At 38.3% G+C, this 21,866-nt stretch overlaps 1 protein-coding gene across 1 annotated transcript; it reads right to left on the reverse strand.

Annotated features, from left to right (window-relative positions):
- Window positions 1-3,296: 3,296 nt before the first annotated feature.
- Window positions 3,297-18,847, reverse strand: LOC308552048 (ankyrin repeat domain-containing protein 26-like; the record flags this gene model as incomplete). The annotated part of the gene is made up of 7 exons (XM_081163009.1): window positions 3,297-3,482; window positions 4,385-4,663; window positions 8,985-9,114; window positions 10,632-10,744; window positions 14,458-14,610; window positions 16,115-17,047; window positions 17,924-18,847. 7 exons carry the CDS (start codon window positions 18,845-18,847, stop codon window positions 3,297-3,299), a joined length of 2,718 nt encoding a protein of 905 aa, XP_081019135.1.
- Between the last annotated feature and the right edge of the window lie 3,019 nt (window positions 18,848-21,866).

Below are 21,866 nucleotides of genomic sequence, written 5' to 3' on the forward strand. Positions count from 1 at the left end.
GCAAACATACTGCTGAGAGAGATGTCTGAGATTTTGCTGCCTACGTTTTCTTTAAGGATTTTCATGGTTTCACAACTTAAGTCTTTTATCCATTTTGAGTTTATTCTTGTGTATGGTGTGAGTTGGTGGTCTAGCTTCTTTCTTTGCCTGTCCCTGTCCAATTTTCCCAGCACCATTTATTAAAGAGACTGTCCATTGTATGCTCTTGCCTCCTTTGTCAAATATTAATTGAGCATAAAGGCTTGGGTCCATTTCTGGATTCTCTGTTCTGGTCCACTGATCTATATGCCCGTTTTTGTGCCAGAACCAGGCTGTTTTGATTACAGTGGCTTTGTAGTATAACTTGGTATCTAGTATTGTGATCCCTCCAACTTTGTTCCTCTTTCTCAAGTTTGCCGTGGCTATTTAGGGTCCTTTTGGGTTCCATATAAATTTTTGGAGAGTTTGTTCTAGATCTGTGAAATATGCCACTGGTATTTTAACAGGGATTGCACTGAATTTATGGATTGCTTTGGGTAGTATGGACATTTTAATGATGTTAATTCTGCCAACCCATGAACACAGTATATTCTTCCAGTTGTTTATATTTTTCTTTATCTCTTTCTCTCATTTTAAATATATCTTTATTGATTTCAGAGAGAGGAAGGGAGAGGAAGAGGGAGAAATAGAAACATCAATGATGAGACAGTTATCATTGATCAACTGCCTCCCTCACACCCCCTACTGGGGATTGAGCCCACAACCCAGGCGTGTGCCCTGACTGGGAATCGAACTGAGATCTCCTGGATCATAGGTCAATGCTCAAGTGCTGAGCCATGTCCAGCCAGGCCTCTATTTTTTTTTTATCGTCCTATACTTTTCTGAGTACAGGTCTTTTGCCTCCTAGGTTGTTTACTCTGAAGTATCTTAAATTTTTGTTGCAATGGTAAATGGAATTGCTTTTTAAATTTCCCTTTCTAAGAGTTCATTATTGGTGTATAAAAATGCCTCACATCGAGCCAGCGGAGCTCAGAGGTTGCGCATCAACCTATGACCCAGGAGATCGCAGTTCGATTCCCAGTCAGGGCACATGCCCAGGTTGTGGGCTTGATTGCCAGTGGGGGGCATGCAGGAGGCAGCTGATCAGTGACTCTCTCATCATTGATGTTTCTATCTCTCTCTCTCCTTCTACTCTTCCTCTCCCTGAAGTCAGTAAATATATATATAAGTTAAAAGTGCCTCACACTGATCAGAATGGCTGTCATCAACAAATCATCAAATGACAAGTGTCGGTGAAGATGTGGAGAATAGGGAATCTTAGTACACTGTTGCTAGAATGTAGACTGGAGCAGCCACTACAGAAAAAGTACGGAATTTCCTCAAAAAATTAAATATGGAACTGCCTTTTGACCCAGTGATCCCACTTCTAGGAAGACAAGTATCACATGATCTCACTCATATGTGGAATCTAATGAACAAAATAAACTGATAAACAAAATAGATCCAGAGACATAGAAGTATAGAACAGACTGATGAATATCAGAGGGAGGTTGGGGGTCGGGTAGTGGGGAGAAGGGAGAGATTAATTGAAGAACTTATATGCATATATGCATAATCCATGGACACACTCAACAGTGTAGAGAAGGCCTGGGGTGGGTGGGCCAGAGGGGGCCGATGCTGGGTGGAGGGGATCAGCGGGGGGGGGGGGCAGAAAGGACATCTGTAATACTTTCAATGATGAAGATAAATTTAAAAATTAATTAAAAATTCATATATCTCCTTAATTTAACTATTTAGAAAATGTACAACTGCTCTGCAAGACATTTTATAAAAATGCTGTAAGTAAAGTAGCAATTAAGAACATTCTCTCACATAAGATGATGACAAAAAATGTTCACTTAAAAACAGAAATTAATCCTTTTAGTATTACAAGCGTATTTAATTCATAAAAAGGGTTCTTGAGGCAGGAGTCCCCAAGTTGTATCTTGTAGTAGAATTTCTAGAGGGTACAAAACTATTATTAGCATTCTGAACAAAAAGTGTCTCCTGGACTGGCATCGTGCCAGGAGTGCTGTGTAAAGATCTCTCCTGTTGCTTCTGTCTGAGAAGTTCATTTTTGACCTCTGCCATCCTCTCCTTAGTCCTGTGAAGATTGTAAACAACAAATGCTTAGTATTTTATTTTTCCCTAAGTGACCTGCATTTTTTTAAGTAGCCACAATAGTAAACAGAATTTCCCTTTTTAACAATGAAAATGTGTTGGAGCAGGCCTTCTATATTCAAGTATAGGTTCTAAATTGTTCTAGAGAAGCACTATGTTTCTAGGGAGAGGGGAGGGGGTTCCTCACTAACAAGTAATCCAAAGCAGGGAGGGGAGAGAAATGGCTGTGATGTGGGCGCTTCTCAGGTGACACTTGCTGCCTCCTGGAAGGACTGTACCTACAAGATTCTGGAGGATGCCCTTGGGCATATCTAGTGAACCACTTGAGAGGTTTTCTTAAATAATCCCTCAAAGACACTGTTCAAGCATTTGCTTTCACCACCCCTGTACAATACACTCATTACCTTGGAGATTTTAAACATTTCCCATGGACGCATAATTTAGAGCAACAACCTCTATGGGAACAAGACAGCCTCGCTGGGGATCAAAATGAACGAAAACAGCTCCAGAGGCCATCAGCTTGTAACACTGTTCCCAAGGCACCGGAGCTGGGAGCCGCCCTTTCTGTCTCCCCGCCCCCCCTCGGGGCTCCACCACATTCTTTTTAGCAACTGTGTCAATCATACCGCCCTTCACCCCTGCTCATCTTTCCCCATTTACCCTGCAGGCCTTTGAGCAGAAAAACTATAAAGGATAGTTTGTCTCCAGGTGCCCTCTAGTGATAATAACAAAGGTCACAGTGAAGAAAGTAAATTTACCCAGCGCCAGAATGTGCCCAGCACTTAACCCTTTCAGTTAAAGTTATTTTCCAAAAGTAGTTAAACTCATTAATATTTCTATTTAGGGTAATTACAACATGCAACTTTATAAAAATATCGCTGTCTAAATTATAAAGCTTCAAAAACAGCTTAAAGACTAGTACATCATGTAGGTTAACTTAGGAAAATATTAAGGGGGAAAAAATAAAATGGGGAAGATATGCAAACTGTCCTGGACAAACATTTGATAGACAAGTTCATTTACTAACATAATTTTCCAAACTTATACTACTTAGTTAGCTTCCATCCCTACTAATCTCATGAACCTGGCTTGATAAAAATTATGCTTTAGAAACTAATTATGAGGTAAATTTATTTTCTCTGATTTTGTGTTTTGACTTACTCGAGTAGTTGACGTGACAGTGACTTTGTACATTGGTTTTCTCTCTGGTGAAGTTGGTCATATTTTTCGAATTTGGAAAGTTCAGATTCCAGATCTTTCATTATGAGTTCTAGCTCCCTTATTAATGAAGCTTTAGTATTCTCTCTTAACTGCTGTAGATTTTCTTGAGGTAATGATTGCATCTGAAGCAAATAAGAAAGATACATTTTTAAAAAAGCATAATTTGAATAATTATATTTGTTTCCTTTAATTTTGAGTCAATAATTCACAGAGCAGCTTTTAACATGAAAGTAAGCTGGTTTGAAATATTAGGTTAACTAAATTAAATCTAAATTATAAAAAGAAAGTTAAATCTTTCTTTATTATTTAAATTTTATATTGTTAACACTATTGTAGATGTCCCCCGTTTTCTGCCCCTTTGCCGCCTCTAACCAGCCCCCACCCCCCTCCCGCCTTGGCCATCACCACAGTGTTGTCTGTGTCCATGGTCTATGCATAGATGTTCTTTAGCTAATCCCTTAACCTTCCTTTCTCCAGGCCCTCCGAACCCCCTCCCCTCTGACATCTGTCAGTCTGGTCCATGTATCCACGCCTCTGGTTCTATTTTGTTCGTCAGTTTATTTTGTTCATTAGATTCCACTTATTAGTAGCGTCATATGGCATTTGTCTTTCTCTGACTTCCTCATGTCACCTAGCCTAAAATCTTTCTTTTATTAGTACTCATGCATTCTGATAACTCAAAAAATAATAGAATCAATTTACATTTTTAAAAATCGAACAATAGAACTTATAATAGTATAATTTTTAAATCAACATTTTTACTTTTCTTCCTTATAGTCTTGTTTTACATCAATTGGTCTTAAAAATAAAATGATCCTCTAGTAAGAATCGTTCTGAATGGTCAATTTAGTGATAATAATGATGGAAATTAAAATACTGAAATGAGAAATATGCCACCTTCCTTCCTGAAATCTACAGAACAAATTGCTATTAAGGGAAGTGGAGAAAACACATACAATGTCTATGTCCAAAGTAAAATTTGCAGTGAAATGAAATAAAGCACATTAAAGATCAAGAAATTAACCTGTAACAACAGATGGGCTTGTTTTAATTTTTCATTTAAATGCTCTACTGTTTTCTCCCCAATCGTCTGTTCATGCTGTTCTGTTTCTGACATCTTCAGTTCCATTTTTTTTCTGAGCATTTTTGCTTTTTGTTTCCACTTCTGTTTTTTATCCTCTAGTTTTTCACATTTCTTTTGAATTGCTTTCACTGATGATAATGTCTGTTGACGTGTATTTTCTTCATCCAGATGTGCACATGCTGAAGATGCAGGTTCCTCTATTGCTATGAAATCATCAGTCTGCGTGAATGAAATAATATAGTTTGGTTATGAAGCTGTGGACTGAGAATAGTCTTAATTCAACACCAGTTAATTGTGACATTTTGAAATGAATTCAGTTGCAGTAAAATGTTATCCGTACTGTAGTACAGTCTTAGAATGTGGAACCTTGGATTACTCAGAATCAAGACCAAAGTTAAAACAACCAGGAGTCACAAACATATATTTGCTGTCATCATATTTGCCACACAGAGTCTGCAGTTGATTTTATACTCTTTTTTTCTCTGACTGTTTCATGTCTTTCCTCCACAAAATGACTCTATGGCACCTCTTAGGAGAAAGCCTCTTACCTCTTCCCCCATCTTAACTCTTCATAATTTTTGAAGAAGTGCAGGGATATCATTTTGAGGTATTTAGGACTGAGTCAACAAATGCATCCCAAAATAAGACTTTCAAAATGAGACTCTAATTAATGAATCTTCTAACTATGGATTCTAACGCCATAAGTCTTGTATTGAACTACAAATGGTTGATGCTCATTTGAATTGCATTCCAAGAAAAAATGATCCCATGGGTTGCGGAGAAATCACATCTCTCACTGTAAAAGTTTAAGCGAGATGAGCCCTAAAAAAGTAGGGCTTAAATCAATAGTGAAATATTGAACTTCTTTGTTACTTCCCACAAAATAAGGGACCATACTAAACAAAAAGAACAGCACCATCAACAACAAACCTGCTGGAATGTCAGTGATAAGGGCGTGGGAGGAAGAACCTCCTTAGAGATGATGATTGTTTGCTAAGACAAGGCGAGTGAGGCAGTTACTGAAACATGTCTACAACTCCTTTGCACTTCTCCATGAAGCAGTGCTGGCCTTAGTCACTGGTTTCTAGTGAATAGAATGTGGTGGACCTGCTGTGTGACTTCTGTGTCTGGTGACACAGCTCCCATCTCACTCTCTCGGGAAGTTCACCCTGAGACCCGGCCACCCTGTTGTGAAGGATGAAGCAGCCCAGGCCGCGTAGTCAGTCCTCGTCTTGGTGGCAGCTGAGTCTGCCCCAGCTAATGTCCCAGCCAAAAGCCTGCCACTGACAAACAGGTGAATGAATAGCCTTTACATGAGTCTAGTTCCCAGCTTCAAGTCACCCCAGCTGATGGCAAGTGGAAAAGAAATGAGCCGGCCTCACTGCAGATTTGCCAACAAAGTAAATGCTGTTTTAAGACACAGGCTTTAGGGGTGGTTTATTAAGCACCAATAAATAACTGGCACAGATACTGATATTAAAAATGGAGTGCTCACACACACATGTGGGGGAGTGCCTTTGAACAGGAGGTAGGTGGATCCAGAGATAATGTATAGAGGTGTGACAATGAAAACCAAAAGGGCCTCCAAGAAATAGTGAGTGGAGGCCTCATAGCCCTGAGGCGGCTGACAGCAAGCGCTTCTGGGCAAGTGAGCAAAATGACACTGAAACAAGGATGACGGGATTCTCCCTAGGAAGCCCTGAAAGTGAAATGCACTAGAAAGATGAGCTAAAGGAAGACTATTAAATGGCAGAGAACCAGAACTTACCGGGTTCCAATATCCATTTCCCATTTAGAGCTTCTCCCACATGTCCAATGGTCAAATAATGCTAAAATACACACATGGCTTCTGGGTAACATCAAATCCAGGGTGTTCCAGGAAAGCATGGTCTAAGGATGAAGCCAAGACTTATAAAACCCTTAAGACCTCAGAAAGACTTATGTGGTGCCTCAGATGCCTTTAAGGATTTCCAGAATGTGAGAGTTTTCAAGGCACTGTCCTACAACACCTCCAGGAAGCCCAAGGTGAAGAGCTTACCTTAAAACAGTGTGCGAGGGCGGCTTTTCTAATGGTATGAATGCAAATAAAATTCACAGGAAACTCAAAGCTTCTAAGAGAACTGTAGTAGCAAAACCTCTGCTTGCTCACTTGGACTAAAGGAGAACAAGACAGTGCACAATAAAAAGAGGCTTGTGGGCCTTAGACCTTCTACAGGGAGGAGGCGGGCTGAGAAAAGAGCTGTAAGCACAGGTCACCTCTTATGAAAAGGGCTCAGGGAGAAGAGCCAAGGGCCCTGGAGAAGCAGTGCATGGTTAGGACAAGTCTTCCTCTCCTCAGTGAGGAAATAGAGAACATTATGAAATCGCTTTAAATCTCAGTAGTAAAACCAATGCAGTGTCCTTCAGCACCATTTACATACAATTTCCTTCTACCTTACCTCAAGCTTGTTTGAAAGGGAAGGTAAGACCGACTCATCTTCATGTCACACCACAATGTTTCTCCATGAAAACAAATAGGCTTTACATTTTTGAGATTTCAAATTGAGACATTTCCAAAGAGGAGAGGGGACAAGCCAGGTGTGACCCTTCTCCTCCCTGGGCAGTGAAACCTGCCGGTGAGTCTATGAATTATGAGTTAATCACATGAAGTAGATGCCAAGGCAGCAGATCTGTTACAGGGTTTAATGGAAATGAAGCGAAGCGGGAGGCGCTGGGTTAGAGACTAAAGGTTGGAGAGTAAAAGGAATGGGTGTTATCTTTGTGAGCCTACTTTCCCCTCCTGTCAGAGTCAGCAAACACAAGCTGGCCACGGGCTTTATCAGGAAGCAAAATATCTCCACGAAAGGAGAGTTAAAAACATTCCACTACACTGACTTTTTATTATTACATAAAACACCTGGTAATATGCAAGATGACTGGGAAAGAGCACTCATAAAATTTGATTTGGGCTAGCAGAAGGACAGACTTATCAATCAATGAATTAGAAGGGAGAATCCAAAAATTAACCCGCACATTATGGCCAAGTGCTTTTTGACGAGGGAGCCAAACAGTTAAATCAGACATGAATAGTCTTTTTTAACAAATTGTGCTGGGACAACTGGATTTCCACATGCAAAAGAGTAAAATTAGATCTGTACCTCCTACCATACATAAAAATTAACTCAAAATGTAAAAGCTAAAACTATAAAACTCTTAGAAGAAAACATAGGTGTATGTCTTCATGACAGGATTTGGGTATTTTTTTTAGATATGAAACCAAAAGACAAAATTAGACTAACTGGACTTGGTCAAAATCAAAAACTTCTGTGCTTTAAAAGGCACCATCAAGAAAGTGAAAAGGGGAGCTACTGAATGGAAGAAATATTTGAAAATCCTTTATCTAATAAGGGGTTTGTATCTAGGATATATACAGAACTCTTACAATTCAATAATAAAAACACAATCCAATTGAAAATGGGTGAAGGGATTGAAGAGGCAGGTTTTCCAAGAAGATACACAGATGGATAGTCAGCATGTGAAAAGACGGTGGACATCACTAGTCATTAGAAAATCGCAAATCAAAACCACAATAAGATGCCACTTCACACCCACCAGGATGGCGACAGTCAAAAGACAGCCAATGGCAAATGTTGGCAAGAATGCAGAGAAACAGGAACCCTCATACATTGTGAATGAAAATGCAAAATGGTGTAAGCACTTTGGAAAAAAGTCTGGCAGTTTCTCAAAAGTTAAATATATGATCCAGCAGTCCCATTTATAAATATATTCCCAAAAGAATGAAAACTTGGATATGAATGCTCATAGCAGCATTATTAACAAAACCAAAAAGTGGAAACAACCCTAAAGGGCCATCAAATGATGAACAGATAAAAAAATGTAGTTGCTCCATGCAATGAAATGTTATTCAGCAATAAACAGAAACGCAGTACTGGTGATACATGTCACAAAATAGATGTTCCTTGAAAACATCATGCTAAATATAAAGGGCAGTCACAGAGGACCACATATTGTGTGATTCCACTGATATGAAATGTGCAGAATAGACAAAACTGGAGAGACTGAGCGGACAGTAGTGGTTCCTAGGGCTAGGAAGGGTGCGGAAGTGGAAACGGGCACAGGGTGGTTGCTAAAGGGCACAGGGTTACTTTTTACGGTGATGCAAATGTTCTAAAATGGATTGTGATGATGACTGTATAACTCTTGGAATATAGGAAAAACCACTGAATTGTACACTTTAAATGAGTGAACTGCATGGTATGTTCATTATATCTCAATAAAGTCATTGCCAAAAAAGATTTTAATTTCGTGCTGGTGCCTGGGGTCCAGTAATGGTATGCTTCTTGCCAGGGTTCAAGGCACAGAAGAATTAACAGTATGCCCTTTTTATAGAAAAGTGACAAAGAAAAAAGGCTGTCTTGTTCACTGATACCAAGTCTATACAATTAATAGAAAAATCTGTATTTCACTGCTCAAAGAATTGAATGATATGTATTTCCCCAAAGTGGGTGATTTTGGGGTCCGAAAACTAATTTACAATTACCTTCTCTTTTAACATATTAGTCTGAATTTCCATTTCAATTAGACTTGGTTTTAAATCTTCAGGAAAACTAAGATCCTCATTTTCATGTTCATTTAACTTCCTTTGTGTAATGTTTAAGAGTTCCTTAAATCTGCAGAAATGTACAAAATGAGTAAGTTCAATTCTTTAAGAGTAAATATTTGATAATTATTTGAACAGATACTATGTTCTATCATAAAAAATAAATAAATCTATAAATTATGATCCTCTCATTTGTACCAATCTAATACTGTTTGAAAGCATACTATCTAAATTATAAATATAAGGTGAAAAAAATTTATGGCATATGTGATACAGAGTTAATATTGAAACTATGCAGAGTTCTTATAATTAAGTTATTATTAATATTCATGTTAGTATGTCAATATAAAACATGAACCTATTATTAAATATCAACTATAAACCAGAGATCAGTATCCAAAGTGAAGAAGAAAAGCATAATTACAAGTGAATGTTTTGAAGAGACACAAAAATACCTTTTGGTACCTCCTGACGACAGTCTACAAGAAGAAAGGTCCCAACAAAAACATCAAGGAGCTCATTCGAAATAGAAAGAGAAGCAGGAGAGAAACATCTTTGAAGTCTGACTTGAAGGCAGAATTAGAAAGGGGCAGGGCTTTAGAAGAAGGGAAGTCAGAGAGAGCATGTGTAGCAGTCTCTTCGAGGCAGTTTAAGAAGATATCTTTGCTCGCACAACGTTAACAAAATGAAAGGGATACAAAGCAATGTAGAGAAAGACAGTGAAATGAGGGGAAAACACTGGTGAGGATCAGAGAACAAACTTAAGTGCTCGGCAAATAAACAGACAGGAAGCCATGTGGGGATTCCCAGACATTGGGGAAAATCCCATTATTTTTCACTAGTGGTAAAAACACGATTATACAACTTCTTTAAGTCATACAGACAGTTTTGTATGTGTGATATATTTTATAACTAAAAAAGGAGAAAGAAACATAAGCCAAATCAAGAGAATTTTTGATGTTGTTAAACAATGACACAGGGAGGCTTTTAGATATTAAACTATTTGAATGCTGAAGGGAAGCACACTCACGACTGAAATTAGGAAAGGTCACCAGAGAGCAAAGACATCTTGCAGAAGTAAAAATTCAAGGTAGACATGAAAAGTGCAGTTGACAGGATATGCAAAATGCATCCTCATTATTGTTTTAGGAACCACTAAAGAGTAAGTAGAGCCTGGCCAGGCGTGGCTCAGCGGTTGAGCATCGACCTAGGATCCAGGAGATCAGGGTTCGATTCCCAGTCAGGGCACATGCCCAGACTGCGGGCTCGATCCCCAGTCAGGGGCGTGCAGGAGGCAGCGGACCAATGACTCTCTCATCATAGACGTTTCTGTCTCTCTCTCTCCCCCTCCCTTCCTCTCTCTGAAATCAATAAACATGTATTTAAAGAAAAAAAAAAGTAGTATTTCGGCCCTCAAAGCAGTTTCAGATTGTGCTGTGAGTTTCTGAAGTAAATTTTTAAATAGGAAAATTTGTTTAATTATGAAAGTTACACATAGGAAATGAATTTCAATTTTGGTTTTAATAAAGTAAGTGGCAGTTAAATCTTAACTGAAGGTGGAAATGGTCTGAAATATTAAAACCTTACCTAGTGAACTCTTTCTCCAGTTCACCCATCTTCTTTAATCCTTCATGCAGGCAAGACTGCAGGAAGAATTTTAACTCAGCCCATTCCCTTATCTGTTTCTTTTCATGCTGAATCTGTGAAAAACACTTTTAAAGTGAATTATTTTTAAAAATCTAAACATTCACTCTTCTTTCTTAAAAATATGATTTCTCATGAGTTCATGAATAATATGTGTAAACAGGTTTATAAAACGTAGTAGACAGGTTTATAAAATCTAGTTTATAAACCTGGTGCTCATAAGGACAGATTTGAAAACTAATAACCTCTTACAGCAGCTTAAATTGACTTTAAAGTTTCACCATTTTTTGTCTGGAATTTAAATTGCGAAAATTTGCTAAAACAGAGGTTTTGACATATAAAATACCAAGTCTTTAAAAAAAACCAAAACTTTAAGAGAATGGCTATATTGACATTTTAGTTTCTAAAACTGTCCTAGAAACATTCCATTAATAATTCAACATATTCCAGGTTTTATTAAATCGAATCTTACAAGGATAATCTTTGAAAACTTCCCATGCAAATCTGATTTTAGGATGAGATGCTCTCGTTCTCTGTAAGCTTCTGCCGTAAGTTTCAATCTCTCCTTCTCTGTTAAACACTTTTCTCTTTAAACAAAGTTTGTCTTCTCTATATTGAATAAAATCATAGCTTTTACTTGATCCTTGTAGCTTTTCCCATCATCCTGCTCCCCACTTCCACTCAACGCTAGCATCTTTAACACAGGCTCACCCCCAGGCTCCTGCTCTCACCACGCCTCTCCTTTTATAGGAGAATCCACTCCAGCCCTGTAACTGCCCCAAGCACTTCCTGAGGCTCCTTTAGGCCCTGTGCTGCTTTACTTCCCACAGCTACTGGGAACAAGGACCACACCCCACCCTCTGGGCCTCCAACCCCAATTCATTTCTACATGATGGACAGTCCTCGACTCTTTCTATTCCTTTTTAGTTTAGTTTTACTCTTTATTTATTTTTTGTTTGTTTGGAACAAAGTGGTAGCATGTTTATTTGTCTTCACCCTGTTGAATGCCATGAGCTAGAGCTACACTGAAGTTGAGGGGAGATGTAACAAGTTTAAGAAACTCAATACCTGGTTTTATAATTCAATGGTCTTTGTTTATAGCAACACATTAAACTAAAGATATGGGCTAGAGACTGTATACTTAGCACATGAAAATCAGTATATAATCAATACAACAGAAATTATGAGGAATTCCTAAGAGACAGAAAGCTGACAGGCTCAAAGCTGATAGGCTCGAATCGCAGACACATGCACAAGAGGAGGGCTCTGAAGGAGGAACTGGGGGAGCTCAGTCAAGCAGCGGATAGACAGTGCTCACCTAAGACAATCTGTTTTTATTTAACCTTTTTTTATAGAAAATTTCTAACACAAACAAAAGAAGATAGAATATTATATTTACCCTCCAGAGGTTCATCACCCAGCTTCACACTTTTCTTTTTTATTACTTTTTGTTTTTTCTACCTCACTTCTTTTTTTTCTTTCCATCACCACGTATCCCATCTATGCCCCCTTCCACCTCCCCCAATCCCCTCACAGCCCTGCAATTGCCACCCTGTTGTCCCTGTCCATGAGTTTTCTCTAGCTTTTTTCTTTTCCGCTCCATCCCTACACCCCCCTCCAATACCACCAACACCATCAGTAGACAAGTACCATATGATTTCACTCATAGCTGGAATTTAATGAACTGAACTACCAAGCAAAACAGAGACAGACTTATAGATAGAGATCAGTCTATTCCTTTCCTAAAATTCAGAGTTCCTTAAATCTCAACACTTCAGACCAGATTCCCTCAACATTTCCAGCCCTGACCCCTTTGCTGAGTTCATCTGTACTTCTCTTCCTCCCTTCTAGCTCCTCATAGACAATACCCTCAACCACACACTCATAAACCATGATGTGATAGGTCACCTATGTAGATAGCTAATCTTGTACATTTTATGTTGATTCTTATTGGTGTTACTTTGAGTGTGCTAGTGTTCTGTTCTGATCTTGGGGGCACTTTCGTTAACCAGCATTCTCTGTCTTGCTTTTTCTCATAATGCAAGTGTTTTTCATGAGCATCAGATTATCAATTATTTGCCTTTAAAAAATAATAATAATTTCCTATTCCATAGAGACCGGACCTAGGGAAGACTTCTGACGTGCCTTTCACATACATACTCAACTATATTCTTTGAAGGCCTGAGAAAGCTAGAGCTATCTTCTTGCCAATTCAGACTCTTCACCTCAACACTGTGTTGATCAAATATCTGGGTTTCAATCCCAAGTCCATCAGTGATATAAAGTATTTAATTTTATTCTAACAATAGTTAAGCTCAAATATTTCCAACTTATATGACTATATCATATAATATCATATACTTATATCATATAATATATGTCACGGACAAATTTATACTTAGAAAGACAAGATTATCTCTTATGAGAAAAATTAAAACAATGTAAAATTAAGGCCTAAATTCTCTTGTACAGAAGAGATGACAAGTGCTTAAAAGGATGAGGTCAGTGAGAGTTCGAACAGTCAGAGATCACTTCATGGACAAGGAGAGATTGGGAGCCAGGTCCAGATAGATGTAGGAATAAGCAAGAGGAACAGAAACTGAAAAGTCAGAATGGACAGCATGAGTAACAGCAGAAAGATGCTGACATCAGCCCAGTTATCTCAGAGGATAAAGTCCAATGGCAAGGAAATAAAAACATGTTCACACAATGACTTGTACACTAATCTTCACAGTAGAATTATTAACAGCCAAAAAGTGAAAACAACACAAAGTGCCATCAACTGATGAATGGATAAATGGTTGAGCTACACAATGAAGTATTGTTCAGCAATAAAAAGAAATAAAATATTGATATGTGCTATAATGTGGGTGAACCTTTAAAACATTACATTAAGTGAAAGAAGCCCATCACAAAGGACTGCAACTTGTGTGCTTGCATATACATGAAATATCCAGAATAGACAAGTCAACAGAGAAAAAGTAGCCTGGTGGTAGCCTGGTGCAGGGTGAGATGAGAAGCTGGTAGACAGCTAAGAGATGTGGAGTTTGTTTTTGGAGTGATAAAAATATTCTATAATTGATTGAGATGATAGATGCACAACTCTCTGAATATGTTTAAAAGTATTGATTTGTACCATTTAAATGGGCAAATTATATGATATGTAAATTATATCAATACAGCTTTTGTCAAAAAAAATCCAATGGTTGATCTAGATTTAATTTTCTTAATTGTCTGACGATTTCCATGCTTTCATAATATTCTGAGAGGAAGTGAAGGATATGCCTACTTCAACCAGTTTGTATAATGACCGTCCCGTACAAGTTATTTCAAAATCTGTAAAATAAATACAGATTCTATATCTATTCACCAAAATGAAGGTAAGAACTAAAACAATTTTCTGGAACATTCCATTAAGCATTATCCTTTGATTTTATCTGGCTGCCTCATCATGATAATGGAGATATCACTAAAAATATTTTTTAGTTAAAAAAAAGAAAAAAAAAAGCCTCTTGACTTTTATGAAGAACACTGCATAATTCTCAACTTTCCTAAGGCTAAATATTATAAGAAAAACCATAAAATACAAATGGCAGGATAAAAGCCAGGGTTTAAGAAATAAGTGCACTATAAAGATAATAAAATTATAATAAATTAATTACAATAAAAATAGAAAAGAAAGCTAACCATGAAAAGTAGTACCCTAAAACACTTTATATTGTTTAACCAGCTGTAGATGAACTGATGACATGTTAAATTTCGTACATACTTGACTTCTGCTTTCATCTAATTCTTGCTTTAACTTCTTTTTCTCGTCTTCTAAATTCATACGAGAGGGTGATTCAACCTTCTGCAAAGCCTCTAACGTGGATAGTTTATTTTTGGTATCAGCCAGGTCTTGTTGAAGTTGTCTCACAATTGCCTAGTAAGATATTTCCGTTACTGGTTTTAGAAATCACATTTTAATTAAATTATGTTAATAATTATAACTTCACATACAGGATAGGGCTAAAGGTTACAGCTGTGAGTACATGAAACACAGTTTACTTTTGTATTGTTATTTACTAATTACTGCATTACTCTCCATAGGAACAACTGTAAACCTACTTCTGCCCACGCTGGATGTACTTAGAGTCACATATTATTAACATAATATGTAACTGGGAAATATCACCACATACATCAATTCGCCTTCTTTTCCTCATAATGGACAGATTCCTGTTTGCTTAATCAGGTTAAAGACACAGAAATGCAATCCTCCTGCCTAATCAGTATTAGGTTACTTAGACAGCTGATTCAGCCCCTCTCTCAAGCCCTGACCCTCTTCATGAATCTCAAAGCTTTACAATCTACTGACGTCCCAAAGAGAAATGGGTATGTAGGTGGATCAAGTGGTAGTAAGTTCAACATTGTGGAACATTTTTCTCTTTTTATTTTATTTTTTTAACCAGAGGCTTCAATGAACTTCAGAGCTCCTCATACATTCAATCCCTTGCTCAAATTCTTCCAATAGATTCCTATCATAATAGAAAGTGAAGTCATTCCAATGGCCTTCGAGGGTAACCCGGCCTTGCCCTCTCTCCCTGCTACACATAAATCCTGCCACCTGTCACTAGTCTGAAATGGAGATCCAATGTCAAATTAAGAAATCACAGAGAGTTACAATTCTCTCTGTATTGGACAAACATCTCCAAACGATAGTAATTAGGCCTTGCCATGAGAAACACGATCCAATCACTTGTAAAAATATTCAAAGAAAATTATAAATAGTAGTGGAAAGTATAAATTTGCTAAAACTCATCACATTTGTCCCAAATTACGATTTAATGAAAAGTAGATGCCTTTAAAAGAGCTGAGGGGTCTCATGAATATATTACTTGAGACTGAAATATTTCCAAATTTAATTCAAATTCAAAATAACATTATACCAACTAAAATGTACAAGAAGCCACTGAAGAAAAGGTACTATGAGATATACAGCATCTTCACTTCAGTTCATCTGGAAAATCTGAAATAGTGTCAAGATAATCCACTTAATTGAATCTTAATTTCAAAATACTCATTTTAGGTATGAACATTTCCATTTATCTGCTTCCTAAAGGAATTAAGATGTGGTGACAGAAAGATTAAAATTATTATTGTATCAGTATAAGACTAAATTTTAATATCAGTCTATATCTATTAACAATCTATGGCTTAACCTCTTAAAATTTCATAGGCAACAGAAAGTCTTTACTCAAAACAAAGCACCTCTCAGACCTAATGCTCAGTTGCTGGATACAATGTCTTTTAAGCTGATGGAGCAAACACATTTATAATCTATATATTTTTAATATTCAACTAGATTCACATTTAACCATCATCAAATATTACTCTGAATTTTTTTTTAGGAAATTGGAAAACTATTTATCTGTCTGGATACTTACATCTTTTTCTGCTTTATCATTTTCAAACTTAAATATTCTTTCTTTTAAATGATGCCATTCATTGGTTAACTCCTTCTTTCGGTCCTGTTCAGCATGAAATATTTTTCTCATCTCCTGAAGCTGATCTAGGATATTAACAACTGTCTTTTCTTCACTGTCAATTTTGCTGTGAGCATCATCCAGCTGCTGTCGAAGCAACATATTTTCACTTTGTAGTTGACATAACTTCTCCCTTAAGGATTCCTGCTCTGCAATGTATTTATTCACTTTACATTGTTCGCTTTGATACATGTGTTCAATTTCCGTCTTTTGGCCCTTTATTTTTCTTAGGTCTCTTTCTGCGCCTTCTAAAATCAAGGTCCTTTCTCTGAGAGCATCTCTTGTGTGATGAAGCTCAATTTCTAGGCTACTGAACTTACTTTCAGCTTTAGAAAGTTGTTGAGAAAGAATCTCATTGCTTTTCTTAAGGTCAGACATGTCAAAATTCATTTTGTCCTGGAAACAAAACCATTCATCTCTTATTCTCTGGAAAGCAAGTTGTAGGTCTTTCTTTGATGTCTGACATTGTTCACGATCCTGTAGAGCAGTAGCCAGTCTAGGTCGGTATGATTCAACTTCTGCTTCCAGTCTTTCTCTGTTTTGTTTTTCATTCTCCAGTTCAGAGTTGAGCATTGCATTCTGAGCTGTCAGAGCCTCAAGCTGTCCATTATATTGAAATATTGTTTTTGTTAATGTTTCCTCATTCAGTTTTATTGTCTTCTGAAGATGGTCATTCTTTTCTTTGGCAATTGCAATGTCCTTCAAACATTTCTTTTCCATTTCCCGGTTCTGATTTTTTACTGCATCTATTTCCATTCTTAGAGCAGCAATTTCATCCTGCAACTTGTGACTTTCAGGCAACAGGCTTTCTTCTCTTTCATACCTATCAGAAACCTAAGTAAAACAAAGGAGACTTGTAGCTAACACTCATTGAAATGACATATCATGATAGCCTCTGAAATTAAAGAATAACCTATATGTTTATATAAAATAAGCCTGAAATAAGTGACTATCCCTCTGGAAAAAAAATAGAGTTGGATCCAACCTCAAACTTGAGACAAGCATAAATACTCCAAAGTTCAAAAATTTAATAAGATGATGAATTTTTTAAAGTGAAAAAGAAATCACAAGAGAATTTTTAAGACTCTCAGAATTGGAAAGGGCTTTGTCTGAGTCACCACAGAATGAGAATGTATTATATAAAAGATTAATAACTCTACACTTAAAATTTGAGTTTACAGTCTAAACATATGGCTACTCCACAGTAAGAGTGTTCATCCTGCACATATTAAGATAGACTAAATTTCCTAAAATTCTTTTTTCCCCCCAAAATATCCCATAGATATTCTACTTTTCTAGTACTTTCAAAGTCAGCTATAAAAACTCCCTCTACTAATAACTGATAACCTAGGCTTTGTCCTAAGCACTTCTGCATCCATCAGTGAACTCATTAAGTTATCACAATCTAGAATGGAGAGGTGAAAAAGATAAGCAAGTTCAGGTTCTTCCCCAGGTGTGCAGACTCCACAGTTTGTGCTCTGGCACTGCCCACAGTTCTTCTCTAGTGTGAATACAAAAACACTAAAGAAGCCTCATCTATCAAAGTACAAATGGTGAATAGGATAAAATTTATAGAGCTCTTCTTAGAAAAGGCTGAAATTTTTTATTGTTACAATAACTTTTATTTCTTGTTCATGATGTTTAAAGTAGTAATAAATGTAAAATGGGGGGAAGTACACTAAACTACTTTACTAGGAATAAAATACTTACCAATAAGTTATCAGGTGAACTTCTACCTCTGTTTCTTAAAGCCAGGAGCTCTGCTTTCGATGTGTCCATGTTAAGCCTTTGTACATCTTGCTGTAATGCTTCATTTACACATCCTGTAGGTGTTCCGACACTATAGGGGTCAGAGGAACTCCATTCTATTTCAGATTCCATGCTTTTATAGTTACTAGCACTGCAATGATCTGCATATAATGGCTTCTGCAAGAAGTCTTGATTTGGCTTTGTTTCCTTATAAGTATTTGTAGCAGCATAAGTATTGTGCTTTTTTATTTGAATCATGTGTTTTTTTTCACTGTGGCTGGCAATCTGCAAATCAAGATGACTTTTTAGACCACTAGACTGAGGTGTATGTCTGACGCCTAATTTCCTATTAGTGGTATTTGGGTTCATATTTTTTGTCATCTGCATATCAAACTCTTGGTCTTCTTTCACTTTGGATGTAACTACTGGGTTCCTTACTTTGATATTTTCTGTATCACTACAAAAACGCTCTTCATTTTTGTTTAAAACATGTTCAGTGTCAGGTTTGTGATCATTTTCAGAGTGTAACTCCTTTTTGCTTAAACAAAGCTCAGAAGAAGATGACCAGGAAGAGTCCTCTGGGGGCCCAAGGCGTGAATGAGATGGAAACACATTTTTGAGGGTGGGTTCTCCCCCAGGAAATGTCTGGAATACTTCAGAGAGAGGCATTCCAAATGCATCTTTTCCCCCACAATCAAGTACTTTATTTGTCAGATTAGAAGGCATTTGTTTTACACTTCCTCCTTTTTTAGAGTTATGGAGGGGCCCTTCCTCAGGACACTCACTAGTGTCTTTTTCACAAAATTCATGACGCTTCTGCTTTAACTCATCACTGGTAAGTTGTAAATTCTTCCTCTGTTTGAATTTCCCATGTTTAACACACATTTCCTCATCCTTTTGCACAGAAGGATGTCCTGAATATGCAAATGTATACTCTCTGTCACATGCCCTATTTATTTCTGAGTCTTGAGACATTTTTTCCAGATGCAAAGTTGGAAGGTGAATTTGCTTGCTTTGGTTTTCTGCTGTCTTTGCTGTAGGAGCACACATTTTTGAAATAACTTCACCCTTAAGTAATCAAGTATGGACAAAGGAAAATTAGAATATAATTAAAATTTAACTTTTAGAATTCTTAATCTATAGTTAGCTACTCCCAAATCACTAGATTATAACTGTGAGGTAAAACAATTACTGGCCTTGGTCTAAATTAAAAGAAAAACATGAACCCTCAAACTTAATTTTGTCACAATTCATTAGATGTTAAATCTATCAAACATAACTTAGTAGCGAATTTTAATGCTTAAAGGCTTCCTCACTTAAAATATTTCACCCCCCCATAACCTCACCAGTGAGCCCCTGCACCACATTTCACCTAACCATATCCTCAATAGTGAGCCCCTACACCGCATTTCAGAATTTTATTAGAGCTGATCTAAGATGGAGCCAAAGGAGCTGAGAGTTACACTCACCTCCTTTCTGTACCAAACTGGAATTACTACTAAGGTACATAACTAGCAACCTGAATAAGCAACTGAAGACTAGCTGAACATTACTCTGGTAACCAAGAACTACAGAAGAACCCTCAGCTAGACTGGTAGCAAGGGCAGAGATTCAAAAAGGGCAGGCCCCGCACCCACTTGTGGTGGTTGAGAATGCTGAGGGGTATCTCAGCTGCAAAGTTCCCCCCTGAGGAGCATGGGGTCTCAACGCACACCCGGGTCCCCAGCCTTGGGCACCAGAGGTGGGAAGAAGAGCCCACATAATATCTGGCTCTGAAAGGCAGCAAGGATTCTGTTCTCCAGGAAAAAATGGGAGTCTGCTGGAAAGACAGGAGCCCTCTTAAAGGGCCAGCACACAAGTCTTATTCCAAACACTCACTCTGGGACTATGAAGAAAGGGTGTCTCAGAGTGGAATGGAATCATGCAAGGAGAAACTGCTTTGAATGTCTCTGGGAAGAGAGCTGAAGGTATGACCTCTCCGTCCCTTTCCTGTGCTGACTGAGCCTCTCTCCCACAATGCCCACAGATGCCATCATTCCTGGGTTAAGCACTCCCTTCATTACAGCATGAACCTGGGGAATCTACTAGCCCCACTGTCCTGACTCCCTGTTCTCTACCCTACGGAGCAACACACTTCAAAGGAGTCAGCTGACTGCGCCTACTGTGTAGACTTCATGGAGGCCTCTTGAGGTGGTCTGATGGACTGAAGGGGTGTCAGAGACTAAGTTGTGTGGCTTTGGGGTGGGGGCCATTTTTTAAAATCCCTTGCAGGTCTAACTAAGGCCACCATTCCAATGAAGAGCCCTCCATTCACACAGCCAAATCTTGGCCTTCTGGGGCCTGATGAATTCTGCTGGCTTTTACTCTAATGATTCCCTGAGGCCCCACCCAACCCAATCACAAAGGTCCACGGATACCCCGTGGGTGGTAGCTGGCATTGGTGTATCCTGGAACTTTTGCTGAATAGCCTCACACCCAGTAATGAAGCTGACTTTGAATCTGTATCAGTCTGGTGAACACCACTCTCACTTACCTGATGACTCACTTACCTCATGCAACTCACATACCAACAGGAGCTCTTTCAGTGACTGACCCCAACAGAAAGCTGGTAGGCAGAGGTGGATCTCAGGGTGACTTGGGCTTTTTGCCCACCTGGCCCACGGGCTTGGTACTGGTGGAAGGAGGCCTTGGTGTGCAGCTTGGCCCCTCCTAGGCACACCCAGGCACAGCCGAGGCAGTCACAAATGCTGATTGCTTTGTAACTCCACACAGGTAGCCCAAGGGAAATCACTGGCAGAACCTGACTTGCACCAGAGTCCCTCCCAAGAGGGCCAAGTACCAATACACGTGGTGGGGGTCTTCAGAGCATGATCCAATTAGCTCCATGAGAACGACACCCAAAGATTTCTGCAGGCACCAGACCATGCTGGCGTGAATTACTCAACATGGCATCAGCTTTCACACTGCAACACAGTACATACCGTGGTCAACCAGCCTGAGGATCAACCCCATCCATGAATCGGCCATTAACAATCAAGGCTCTACCAAAGGAGGGCTCACATAACACACACAAGTGACTTTCCTGGAGCACCTAGCTCAGGTGATCAGAAAGATTGTGCCACTGAGCCTCACAAGACACCTAATACATAAGGTTATTATACCAAGACTGGGGGCCATAGCAGATTTACCCACTACACAGAAACAAATTTGGAGAGGCAGCCAAAATGGAGAAACCAAGAAACATGCCCCAAATGAAAGAACAAGAAAAATCCACCAAAAAAGAACTAAATGAAACGGAGGCAAGATATGCACCAGATACAGAGTTCAAGAACATGGTTACAAAGATACTCAAGGAACATAGTGAGAACTTCAATAAAGAAATAGCAAGTATAGCCTGGCCAGTGTGGTTCAGAGGTTGAGCATCGACCTATGGTTCAGGAGATTGTGGTTAAGTTCCCAGTCAGGCACATTCCCAGCTTGCAAGCTCGATCCTCAGTGGGGATCATGCAGGAGGCAGCAGATCAATGATTCTCTCATCATTGATGTTTCTCTCTCTTTCTCTCTCTCTTCCTCTTTCTGAAATAGAGACATGTTTAAAAAGAGAGAGAGAGAGCAAGTATAAAAAAGGACAAAGACATCATATAAAAGAAGCAGTCAGAAATGAAGAATACACTAGAAGGAATCAACAGAAAATTAGATGAAAAAGGAAATAGAATCATTAATTTAGAAAACAAGGTAGCAGGAAACGCCCAATTAGAGCAGCAAAATAAATTTTAAAAAAATAATAATAAATAAATAATTAAAAACAATTTTTTTAATGAGGCTAGTTTAACAGACTTCTGGGACAACACAAAGCATAGCAATATCCACATTGTAGGGCTGTCAGAAGGAGAAAAGAGAGAGC

This window comes from Miniopterus schreibersii (genome assembly GCF_964146895.1).
Source record: "Miniopterus schreibersii genome assembly, contig: HAP1_SCAFFOLD_101, whole genome shotgun sequence".
Taxonomy (NCBI): Eukaryota; Metazoa; Chordata; class Mammalia; order Chiroptera; family Miniopteridae; genus Miniopterus; species Miniopterus schreibersii.